This window comes from Sphaeramia orbicularis, chromosome 3 (assembly GCF_902148855.1).
Source record: "Sphaeramia orbicularis chromosome 3, fSphaOr1.1, whole genome shotgun sequence".
NCBI classification, from domain to species: Eukaryota; Metazoa; Chordata; class Actinopteri; order Kurtiformes; family Apogonidae; genus Sphaeramia; species Sphaeramia orbicularis.
The window spans coordinates 17,922,764-17,936,038 of NC_043959.1; the positions used below are offsets into that span (position 1 = coordinate 17,922,764).

At 33.9% G+C, this 13,275-nt stretch overlaps 1 protein-coding gene across 11 annotated transcripts in view; it reads right to left on the reverse strand.

The window, feature by feature from the left end:
* The window catches only part of kifc3 (kinesin family member C3), a 67,595-nt gene that overhangs the window by 17,034 nt on the left and 37,286 nt on the right, over positions 1–13,275 (reverse strand). For 7 of the 11 annotated variants that reach the window (XM_030161488.1, XM_030161493.1, XM_030161492.1 and 4 more), the window contains 7 exons: positions 12,851–13,000; positions 11,302–11,559; positions 10,224–10,397; positions 8,786–8,872; positions 3,737–3,884; positions 2,488–2,618; positions 277–388 (listed from right to left, as the gene is read on the reverse strand). In XM_030161488.1, coding sequence (XP_030017348.1) covers positions 277–388; positions 2,488–2,618; positions 3,737–3,884; positions 8,786–8,872; positions 10,224–10,397; positions 11,302–11,559; positions 12,851–13,000 — 1,060 coding nt within the window. The remainder of the gene's footprint in view (positions 1–276; positions 389–2,487; positions 2,619–3,736; positions 3,885–8,785; positions 8,873–10,223; positions 10,398–11,301; positions 11,560–12,850; positions 13,001–13,275) is intronic. The other 4 variants (XM_030161494.1, XM_030161532.1, XM_030161490.1 and 1 more) reach the window with 3 other exon arrangements.

The window sequence follows — 13,275 nt, forward strand, 5'->3', positions numbered from 1 at the left end:
CAAAAATTATGAATAATTTCTTATATCATAAAAAAAACTAGATCCAAATTACAATGAACTACGTGAACATGTATTAAACTGAAATAAAACAAAAATAATAAAATGTCACTGCACAAAGTGGGTTTTTTTTAATAGACTGTGTCAGCTTCTATAAATCAAGGTATTTCTGAAAAACTCACGCTAAACTATTACTACTTATGTTAAACTGAGATGACTAAATCTTAAATAAATCCTAACTGTGCTTGGCTGCAGATATGTGTGACCTGAACTCCAGACCTTTGAGTCGAACCAGCTCGTTGTGACATTTCTTCCTCAGGTTCATTTCTCTCTTGTATTTCCTCAGCAGCTCCTGGTTGGTGCTGCTCACCTCACTGATCACCTGACAGATCTGAAACCGCAAAAACACGCACAATGTCAGCCTTTGAGTTCAGAGGAGGAGATTAAATTCAACTTTATTACACAAGTACAAGTACAAGGTAGTTTAACATCTAACCTGAAGTGCAAAAATATATGGTATGTTCATAAAAATAACAAATACAGACTAATAAACAGTACAATATACAGTAAAGTCCAATTAATATGTTAATAAACATAATAATGAACATGTTTGAGTGGTACAGCCATAATATTCAGATTATTATATTATTATACAGGTGGATAATGGACGCAATATACAGATTATTATATTATTATACAGGTGGATAATGGATATAATATACAGATTATTATATTATTATACAGGTGGATAATGGACACAATATACAGATTATTATATTATTATACAGGTGGATAATGGATATAATATACAGATTATTATATTATTATACAGGTGGATAATGGACATAATATACAGATTATTATATTATTATATAGGTGGATAATGGATATAATATTCAGATTATTATATTATTATACAGGTGGATAATGGACACAATATACAGATTATTATATTATTATACAGGTGGATAATGGATATAATATACAGATTATTATATTATTATACAGGTGGATAATGGATATAATATACAGATTATTATATTATTATACAGGTGGATAATGGATATAATATACAGATTATTATATTATTATACAGGTGGATAATGGATATAATATACAGATTATTATATTATTATACAGGTGGATAATGGACATAATATACAGATTATTATATTATTATACAGGTGGATAATGGACATAATATACAGATTATTATATTATTATACAGGTGGATAATGGATATAATATACATATTATTATATTATTATACAGGTGGATAATGGACATAATATACAGATTATTATATTATTATATAGGTGGATAATGGATATAATATACAGATTATTATATTATTATACAGGTGGATAATGGGCATAATATACAGATTATATTATTATACAGGTGGATAATGGATATAATATACATATTATTATATTATTATACAGGTGGATAATGGATATAATATACATATTATTATATTATTATACAGGTGGATAATGGGCATAATATACAGATTATATTATTATACAGGTGGATAATGGATATAATATACAGATTATTATATTATTATACAGGTGGATAATGGATATAATATACATATTATTATATTATTATATTATTATACAGGTGGATAATGGACACAATATACAGATTATTATATTATTATATAGGTGGATAATGGATATAATATACAGATTATTATATTATTATACAGGCGGATAATGGACACAATATACAGATTATTATATTATTATACAGGTGGATAATGGGCATAATATACAGATTATATTATTATACAGGTGGATAATGGATATAATATACAGATTATTATATTATTATACAGGTGGATAATGGATATAATATACATATTATTATATTATTATACAGGTGGATAATGGATATAATATACATATTATTATATTATTATACAGGTGGATAATGGGCATAATATACAGATTATATTATTATACAGGTGGATAATGGATATAATATACAGATTATTATATTATTATACAGGTGGATAATGGATATAATATACATATTATTATATTATTATACAGGTGGATAATGGATATAATATACATATTATTATATTATTATATTATTATACAGGTGGATAATGGACACAATATACAGATTATTATATTATTATACAGGTGGATAATGGATATAATATACAGATTATTATATTATTATACAGGTGGATAATGGATATAATATACAGATTATTATATTATTATACAGGTGGACAATGGATATAATATACAGATTATTATATTATTATACAAGTGGATAATGGACATAATATACAGATTATTATATTATTATACAGGTGGATAATGGATATAATATACATATTATTATATTATTATAAAGGTGGATAATGGACATAATATACAGACTGAGGTGATATCAAACTACTACACAGTTAAATACCATGTTATCCAGGTGGCTCAGATAAAGACCACACCTCCTTGTGTATGAACTCACCTCCTGCTTTGCCTCTGTGATGGCTTTGTCCAACATGAAGGGGAACTCCTGCACCTGCCTCTTCAGACAGTTGTAGTCGCAGGTGAGCGTCCTCAGAGCCGGCTGCAGACTCAGCAGGTTCATCCGGACCCCTACCACACAAAAAACAGGACCAGTGTCCCTGTATGTCAGTGTCATGTTCTATCCAGGCAGAGGTTGTCTGGTTCTGTTCTATGTTCCCGTCCTGTGGTCTGGATGCACATCAATCTAACAATAGAAGTGGGTGGGACTTTCACTGGAGGAGAACTGAACTCATCCAATCACAGTCCATATATGACTTCTATCAGTGATCAGTAGGAACTAGACTGATATCTGGAACCACTGACATGTTCTAAACCAGGAGTTCCCAATGTGGGGTACGTGTATTGGCAGGAGTACTTGAAATTTTTTGGGAAAAATACATTAAATAAGTCAGAATGTACTGAATACAAAATAATGAGAATTAATGCTGAAATATAAAACACAATAAATACATTCATATAATAGTTTTATTGTCATTGTATATTTCATATTATTCAAAAGTTTGAGTAGATAAGTAATTCTTTTTTGTTAATGAAAGGTTCATTTATTAATTAATGACCAATTTATTTATTTTTCTTATCAGTGAAAGAGGACACTTATACTTTGCACAAACTTTACTTTAAAAAATGTGTTGTTTTTTATATATTACAGTTAAATGTATGTTGTTTGTTTACAAAGTTTTGAGAATATAAACAGACACCTTTGGCACAGGAGCTAATTTTGCTTAATTTTTTTCAATCAAAAATGCTGAAGGGACATTTGGGGGGTACTTGGATAAAAAAGTATATTTCTTGGGGTACTCCACTGTAAAAAGTTTGAGAACTACTGTTACAAACCATCAAAATATGGACCATTATAAGGAAAGGCACATTTTTAATATTTCACAAATTCGTCAAAAATTCAAAAATCTAAATTTCTCAAAACTGTGAAAAAACTTTGTAGACATTGTCCCAAGGAAGATACATATACAATTAGATCTAACCAGTAGTTTCAGAGAAGAAGATTATTGACATTGGTGACCTTGAGTTTAACCCTCAAGGACACTCAAGGTCAAAGGTCATGGAGCCAAATCAAAGTCTATATATGACCTTTATCAGTGATCAATAGGAACTAAGCATTTACATATTACAACCATCAGAATATGGACCATTAGAAGTAAAGGCACATTTTGAATATTTCCTAAACTGACCTGCCAGGTTCTCGTGGACGGCTTTCATCTCGCTCTCCGCTCGGATAAACGCCTCCTCGATCACCCGGTTCTTCTCCTCCTCCAGGTTCTGCATCTCGGCCTCCAGCTGACCCTGGGCCCGCTCCATCTCACCTTCATACACCAGAATCTGCAGCAGAGGGTGAAAGTCTGAAGGTCACACTGGAGGGACTGTCTTCTGTTTCACTTTGGATTGTTTTTTGGGGGAAAAGGGTTTTTATCTGTGGAGCCACAGGTGAAGCAGGTGAACACAATTACACTAGCACCATTTTACACAGGGACAGTATGGGGTCGTGTTTTTCCTTCTGCATACCTGAAATGCAGACTGTAATATGTGTGTAAATTAGGAAAAATATGCTCTGAGTGAGAAAGAAAAGCTATTTTCCAACCGGCCATAATTTAAAAGAGTAAAAATAACTCAGAGAAGAAAAACTTAACTTTCAAAAACATTTCAAACATAGTTTACAGGCTTTTTATGGTAATAGAAATTCAGGTTAAAAGGAAAATTAGAAGTTAAATAAAAATACATACATTCTAATTAACAAAAAATTATGAATAATTTCTGTAAAAAAAAAAAAAAAAAGTATATGTATATATATCTAAACCTACACAGAAACATCAAAATAATGTTATCCTTCAGATACAAATGGGTTTTCTTCAGTGTTTTTTCTTTAAAAATCTATTTCTCTACTTAATCACTTTGATCTCTTACAGTTCTACCACTAAATCTGTACTTATTATACCTTTATATTTTGAAAATAGTTAAGTAAAAATGTTGAGTCTCACTTGTAAATGTAATTTTATCACTCTTTCCTTACTTTAATATTTATTGTCCCAGTTGGAAAATATTTAATGTGACAACTAAATGTATAAAATATAAAAAACACGAATTGAATATTTAGATTTAACACATTTCCCAAAAGAATAACTGAAAATGGTGAGATGAAAATAATGTTGGCAGGTTTAGCTTGAGATATAAAAACATTTCAAACACAGTTTACAGGCTTTTTATGGTAATGAAAATCCAGGTTAAAAGGAAAACTAGAGGGACAATAAAATCTAATTAACAAAAAACTTTTAATTTCTTAAACTACAAAAAAATTACAATGAACTATGTGAACATGTACTTGAATTAAATAGAACAAAAATTATATATATATATATATATGTGTGTGTGTGTGTGTGTGTGTGTGTGTGTGTGTGTGTGTGTGTGTGTGTGTACATATTTTTAATCCTGTATTATTTCATAGACTGTTTCAGCTTCTAGAAATCCAGGTATTTCTTGTAATATCTGAAAAAGTCACATTAAACTACTATTACTGATGTTAAACTGAGATTAATAAATGCTCAAAGACTAAACACAAATAAAAAATATCATTACTCTGTTTACTTTGTTGCACATATTTGTGACTGACACCAAACACAATCATCCTCTAATTGTATATTTACAAATCTGTCAAAATCCGTCAAATATGTTGTCAAATTAGTTCAACTTTCTGTGAGCAGTGAAGACAATTTTCCATTGGCAGAAAAGATCCAGGTGAAAATAAACAGCACATGTATAGACAGTGTGGATGCAGGACGTTCTAACACAAACTGTGAGTGTGTTCCATCAGCTGGTTCTTTTTTTTTTTTTTTTTTTTTATAATTAACTTTTTATTGAACATTTATAAAATAGATTCCACATACAGCTGGTACACAATGGCTGAGTTTTTGTTTTTTCCATCTCTTTCCACTCTCCTCCAAATTTAATATCTTTAAATTAATCATGACAATCAAAAAAATAGAAAATATAGGACAAAAATAAATAAATAAATAAATAAATAAATAAAAATAAAAATAAAAATAAATAAATATATATATATATATATATATATATATATTTATATACATACATACATACACATATATACATGAAAAAAAATAAATAAATAAAAAATAAAAATATATATATATACATACATACATACATACACACACACATATATTTACATATATACATACACACATACGCACATACACATACATTTATATATATACACACATACACATACATACTCCATCAGCTGGTTCTAAGGAAACACCACGAAAACAGAAGAGTCTGTTCACAAACAGTGGAAAAGGTTCAGGAGGAGAAACCTGAAAACAGGGAAACCACATTCACACTGCACCTAAAAACACTTACATTTTGGAGATCATTAAGGTGCATCTATAAATGCTTTAATGTACGTTGGGATTATTAAACAGTTTCATTCTAAATCTAAAGTCAATATCGTTACCTTCTGTTACCTTCTACTTCTATTTTAGGTCACATGATCCCTTATACCAGGGATGTCAAACTCATTTTAATTCACGTTCCACATTCAGTCCAATTTGATCCCAACTGGGCCGGACCAGTAAAATAATAACAAAATGAACTATAAATAATGACAACTCCAATTTTTCTGTTTGTTTTAGAGCAAAAAATTACCATTAAATTATGAAAATATTTACATTTACAAACTATCCAAACAAAAAAAATGTGAATAACCTGAAAACCTGAAATTTCTTCAGAAAAATAAGTGCAATTTTAACAAATTTATGCCTTAACTTATCATTTCTACATGTTCATTACAAATCAGATCTACAAAGGCATAAAACATCTTGTAACAGGCAGAATATTGTTAAAATTACACTTGATTTTCTTTAGACATTTCAGGTTGTTCATATTTGTTCAGGTTTTATTGTTAAGGGATAGTTTGTAACTGTAATATTTGCATAATTTAATGTTATTTTTTGCACTAAAACAAAAAGAAAATTTTGAAGTTGTCATTATTTATGGGCATAATATAATACTATTTTAACATTAAACCAAGAAGAACATTTGCTGTCATTATTTACAGGTTATTATGTTATTTTACTCTAGACCATATTGGTCTGAATGTGGAACCTGAACTCAAACCAGTTCAACACCATTAACTGTTAATATATTCAGTGTAATTTTTGCACTTTGTAAATTCCTCCCATGGGCCGGATTGGACCCTGTGGGAGGGGCCAGGATTGGCCCACGGGCCTTATGTTTGACACCCCTGCCTTATACTAAAAATCGTGTCTGTATTATGTCATCAGCTGACCTGCCCTGTTTCACATTTACCAACTGTTGAACCAGAAAGTTCACAGTTCTTTATCTTCAGACCTGAGTAAAGACTAGAGTTTCACACAGTTATGCATCAAAACGGTGGAATCTCTGCATTTTGAGCCCTTGTGTGAATTTCTGCTCATTTCAAAGTTATTTCAGAATAAAGTAGGAGGAGATAAAGTTTACTTTAGTCCATTTTGTTGCTTACTGTGTTCCTTTCCTGTATTTTACTCATTCTTGTTCAGTTTGATTTGTTTGTTATCTTTTCTTCATTTCACTTTATGACCACCACCCCGAAGGGGAGGCAAGGGGTATTGGTTTTGGTTTGGTTTGTTTATTTGTTTGTTAACACTCTAGCAGTAAAACTACTGGTTGAATTCATACCAAATTGGGTTTATAGATTGCTAGGTCAAATAGGTCAAAGTTTAAATTTTTTAGTAAATTTTTTTATATCTTTTTTTTCCCCGTTTACTTATAATGGGTGAAATTTCAAATGTCTGTAGCAGCAAAGATATAGGTTAAATTCATACCAGATTTGGTTTGTAGATTGCCAGTGATCCAGAATGGATGTCATTACATTTTGGGAAAAGTAGGTCAAAGTTCAAATTTTTTATGAATTTTTTAATCTTTTTTTTCCCCCATTTACTTAAAATTTGGTGAAATTTCAAATGTCTGTAGCACCAAAACCGTTGGATAAATTCATACAAAATTCGGTTTATAGATTGCTAGTGACCCAGAGTAGATGTCAATACCTTTTGGAAAAAGTAGGTCAAAGTTTACATTTTTTATGAATTTTTAAAATCTTTTTTCTTCTCCCATTTACTTACAATGGGTGAAATTTCAAATGTCTATAAAAACATCAATTTTGTTTCAATTTACTTCAAACTGGGCACATATATAGAGGCAACTGATATGACATCAGCACACACAGACATGATGACATCAGCTGGATCCATGCCAAAAAACCTACAATACATACAAGGGGCGGGGTTTGTTGTACCTGGAACCACTTGTTCCAATTATTTTGTGCATTATTTTCACTTTGCCAATTTAGTCCTAATTTATTGGAACAAAAATGAACATACTGACTTCGACAACATTAAATTAAAATAAATGAAATTAGTTCAATCCTCATTCTTTGTGAACTTTGTTATATTTGAAGTTTTATTGTTTTGTTTTCCAATGTAAGTCTTCATTTCAGCATCAGAAACATGTGACATTTCAGGATTAGGTCAGACTAATCCAGATTTCAGTTACAGTGTACTATGTGTTCTTAACTTTAAGTATGCTTTTATGAGGCTTTATGGCATTACCGTATAATAAGTTTTATTAAAACAAACAAACCTGAAAGCTCATCTACTCAGTTTGGCTTTTATGAAATGCTTTTTAAAGTTATTATCGTCCTCATTTTGTGTATTTTTATTTATTTTTTTAACACTACTTAGAGCCCTTTGACATCAGGAGCTCAAACTGAAGGGTGAGGAGGTGTACAGGAGGATTCATATCACATATGGGGGGTGGGGGGGTGGGGGGTCTGACAGGTTCCAAAGCAGCTTTCCAATAAAACCACTTTACAACTCCATGATTCATTATCTCTGTGTTCTTCTTCAGTGAATTTATGTTTAGACATTTAGTGAAAAAGCCACAGTTTTACTTTTCAGGTTAGAGAGGTAATAAAATCTAAATTCTGTTGAAAAAAAACCCCACTAACACTGTTTTTGCACAACTGATAAGACATGGATGAATCAGATTTGGGGAAAAATCCGCTGCTGTTCTACTTTTCGGACCCCTCTGGAAGTGGTTTATGTGGTAACTGTAGAACCTGTGAGACCCCGTGCGAGCTTCACTCTCGCTGCGATGTCAGATCTGGAAAAATCATCAGAAACATCACAGGGAACGGGGGCGTTGCCAACCTTGGACAACCTGCCAATGACCTCGCCGTTGCCCCTGCCGACGGCCTTGGTGAGCAGACCGCACAGACGGCCGCGGTCGGAGAGCAGCTGCACCCGAACGCATGCAGAGAAAAGAAGGTTAACGGCAGAGCTGGGGGGGGGGGCAGTGACGGATTCACAGAAGGACTGGAAACCTGTGCACAGTGACCGATCACTGCAACAGAGACGACTCAGAGGAAGCAAAGGAGCAGTAATCAGTTCTATCCGTTCTATTTCTACAGGCCAGTATCACCAACAGAGGGATTTCCAGTCTGGCTCTACACCCCTCTGACCTCTGACCCCTGATGAGTGACGGACCCTCCTTTAAAGCATCATTATTTAAAGCTCATGCTGCTGCTGCATGTACCATCATTTTAACTGGACTGTTGCTTCATACTGTGTAATTTTGTACATATTAAAAAGATATTACCCCCCCCCCCCCCCCCCCCCCCCGAAGAGGAGGCAAAGGGTATTGATTTTGGTTCGGTTTGTTTGTTTGTTTACACTCTAGCAGCAAAACTATTGGTTGAATTCACACCAAATTAAGTTTATAGATTGACACTGACCAAGAACAGATCTCATTACATTTTGAGAAACATAAGTCAAAGTTAAATTTTTTTTATGAATTTTTAAAATCTTTTTTTTCCCCATTTACTTATAATGGGTGAAATTTCAAATGTCTATAAAAACATCAATTTTGTTTCAATTTACTTCAAACTTTGCACATATATAGAGGCAATTGATATGATGACATCACCACATGCATAGACAGGATGACATCAGATGGATTAATGCCAAAATATCCCAGACCCCAGACACTCAAAATGGAGTCTTTTTTTTTTTTCTTGCTAAAATTAATTTGTTTTTAATCATGTAATAGTTTTCTATACTATGTTTCAAATACAGGTTAATTTTAGAGGACATTTAGTCTATATAATGTATATTATTGTGGACGGAGGCAGAAAAGCCAGGTGTAGATTACTGCACAAAGGGAGAATTTTATTTTCCTTGGTCAGGATATGTACAGTCAGTCCAGCTTGGATTTACAAGGCTGACAATTAATACTGAACAAACAAGAACTCAAACTATGAATTATGAAAGAGCTGCAGCATCTGAAACTGACCACAATGAACATTTGACAGATAAACAGAACCACAGTGCTTCAGTTTCAGACTCACAGTTTGTCTGCTATGGATTGGGATTGGCTCTGTCAACTCAACATACGTTTTTTATTAGCAAGTTTTCTTTTTTTTTTTAATCAATTACTAGAAATTTCAGGTGACCCCATTTGAATTCCTGGCGACCCCACGTGGGGTCCCGACCCCAAGGTTGAAAAACACTGGGTTAAAGTGTTTGTGTGGACTCCACCAAACCAAAACAAAAAACCCCCCAAAAACAGCAGCGATAATCCCCGTCTCACCTGTGTCCTCAGCTGTGCACAGGTTCGCTGCGACTCGTGCAGCTGTGTCTCCAGTTCTCGCAGCAGTTGCCTCTGAACGGTCAGCTGCTCCTGCAGGATGGCGTTTTTCGACTGCATCTCCGCCACAGCCTTCTGAGAGTCGGCCGACTCCACCTCCACCGTCTGAGTAACATACTGGAGATGAAACCACCTCTCTACTCAGATGATTTTACTGCTGCATGCACTGTTTTAATACCAGGTTCATGATGACTCAAACCATATACGAAGCACATGCACATAGAGCTGAAGATAAGATAAGATAAGATAAGATAAGATAAGATAAGATATACTTTATTGATCTCCCAATTCAAATGTTCAGCAGCACAAAACAATAAACATCAACAGAAAAATAAACTCTAAGCTGTTAAACTTACTAATGCCTCTTTGTGTTCTTCTAAATATCTGAATAAAAAGTGGTGGAAGAAATATGCAGACACTTTAAATCTTGTTCCCATCTCCCACCAAAAGATGGCGGTCATGTGCCCCTTCAATCCTAACACCATTTCAGGGCATGTTTCTATTCAAAGTGAAGAAGAAAATCCCGTTTAAAGGCCTGGTCCCAGGTTGGTTTAATAAGTAACGTTTTGCTGTTTAGTTTTAGTTTGTATAGATAAGGACAGATTTGGCTACTCTGCTGCTTTGCCAAAAAGGTTCTAAAACTTATTGCATTTTACTTCATATTAATGTTTATTTTAAATTATTTTAAGGATAAGATGAGAAAAAAACAAAAACACAAAGAAACCTTCCATGTAAATATGTTCAAAGTTCAATTTTACTAAAAGTTCTGCAATCCAATATGGCTGCCATCCTGTGATGTCACAATATGCAAATTAGATGAGTACATTTACTCCCATCATAAACTTTAGGTCATATCCAATATTTTTCTGATTTACAGGATTATTTTATCTTTAACCACTTCCAAAATGCAGCTTTTTGAAATCTGGATGTAAAAATTTAATATAAAAACCAAAAAAACTCCAGGGTTAAAGTCCTGTAAAAAGCATTAATAAAAGTCTTGTCCTGATAGGCCTGTCCTCACCTTGACCCTGGGGGGGGTGGAGGCCTGGCGAGCGAGCTCCTCCTCACACTCGTGCAGTCGGAGGCTGAGTTTGTGCTCGGCATCCAGCTTCCGCCTGCTGTCGTCCAGGCACCGCGTGGACTCGTCCAGCTGCCGGTGAAGCGTCTCCACCTTGGCGGTTTTCTCCAGCAGTTCTCGCTCCAGCTCCGCGAGCCGCCGCTCCCTCTGCCGGGCCTGATTCTCCCAGCGGGACACCTCCCTCTGCAGGGACTCCGCATTCTACGAAAGAGGCAGAACTTACTGTGACTCGAACAAACCCAGATGACACAACGTTAGGTGAAGGTGATGATGCACGACTCTACCTTAATGTTTATCTCCCAATAGTCTCTTTTCCATTGACCCTCAAACTGCATGAATGTAACTTGTGCATAAAAATTTACCTAATGGAAAAATTACAATTTCACAAAAACTCTTGTTTCTCGATTAAAAGTTTTTGCACTGGCAAGAGGTGCTTTTTTGGGCGTAGCACAATTGGTATATCATGCAAAACTGCAATGGAAAGACCTTTTTCTGCAACTAGAGTCACATGAACAAAAAAAAAAAAAAAAAAAAAGGATGTAGACGGACGTTACAACAAGAGAAGAAGAAGAGTTTTAAAAGAAACATGGTATGTGTGGACACACCAGGAAACCAAATAATTTTTTAAATTTAGTACAGGATAGAGGGGTAATATATAATAATAATGAATATATCTGTAAATCAACACAATATTTATGTTGGTCGACATGTTTATGGAATGACTTCTCGTGTCATCTCATGATAATAAATAAACAAATTATTGCATTTGTGATTTAATGGAAAAACCGACATTACGCACTTCTGTTTTTTTTGACATTTAGTAAATATCGGTAAAGTTTTGCGCACATGTCCAATGGAAAAGTGACTACTGATGTTTTTACCCGAAGCTGCACTTACACTTTGGCTACAAAGCTCAGAAATCATTTTATCGTCTGCACATCATGTATATACCAATGCAGCATGAAATTATATACAGTTTTCTGCTCCCACTACCTTGAAAAACCTATAGCAGCTAAAAACAAAGAACCTGGTCTCTTTAACCCCAGAGACATTACAATATACAATGTATATAATGTGTATTATATGATTATGAAGAATGTGTTATGATATATAGTGTATAAAGGCTTGGACAGAGTTTAATTTTGATATGTGTGATATTTATATAGTCTGTGGAGCTTCATGGGACTTTATAGCCAGAAGAAAAAGATGAGGTAAGGGGGTCGGAGTACATAAAATGCGCTTCATCCTGCTCCTTTGTGAATAAAGAAATTAAAAACGAACATAATTCCAGGTAAAGGTTAACAGAGTAAATGCGTTTAAAGTAAATTCTAAATGAATGAAAAAAGGACGAGTGTGGATGCAGTTTTTCTCACAGATTAGATCGTGTTTTGCTTCTTACAAACATCATTGTATACTTTTAGTGCTTTTTAAACTATCAGTGGTGTTCTACATGTATGTTTTCTGTGTGGGGTTACTATGGGGGTGTACGTACCTGGCTGTGGGGGCAGTGGTTGCAGCTGCAGGTCTCTGCGGCAGCATCGAGGCTCTGAAGCTCTGAGGTCTTGCAGGACTTCAGCTCCTGCTTCAGACGCTCATTCTCAACCACAAGCAGCTCCAGCTGCTTCTCCAGGTCTGTCGCCCCCTGTGGGAAGAGACCAAAAATGAACAATCATCTTAAAACTTTGGTAACTCTTCAAACCTTTACCCTCTTCATCTAAGGTAGTCCCGTTCTATTTATGGGTCTACAACAACAACAATGACCTGTCTTGTATTACTTGAATTATTTGTCTTGTACAGATTTTCTTTCCTTCATCCCTGTGCCTGACCTGCTTTCAGAAACCTGAACGTAACGTCAGTGTGACGGTGTGCGTGCGCTGTTTTGTGTCTGACTGTTTTTTCCCAGGGTTCCTCAGGAAT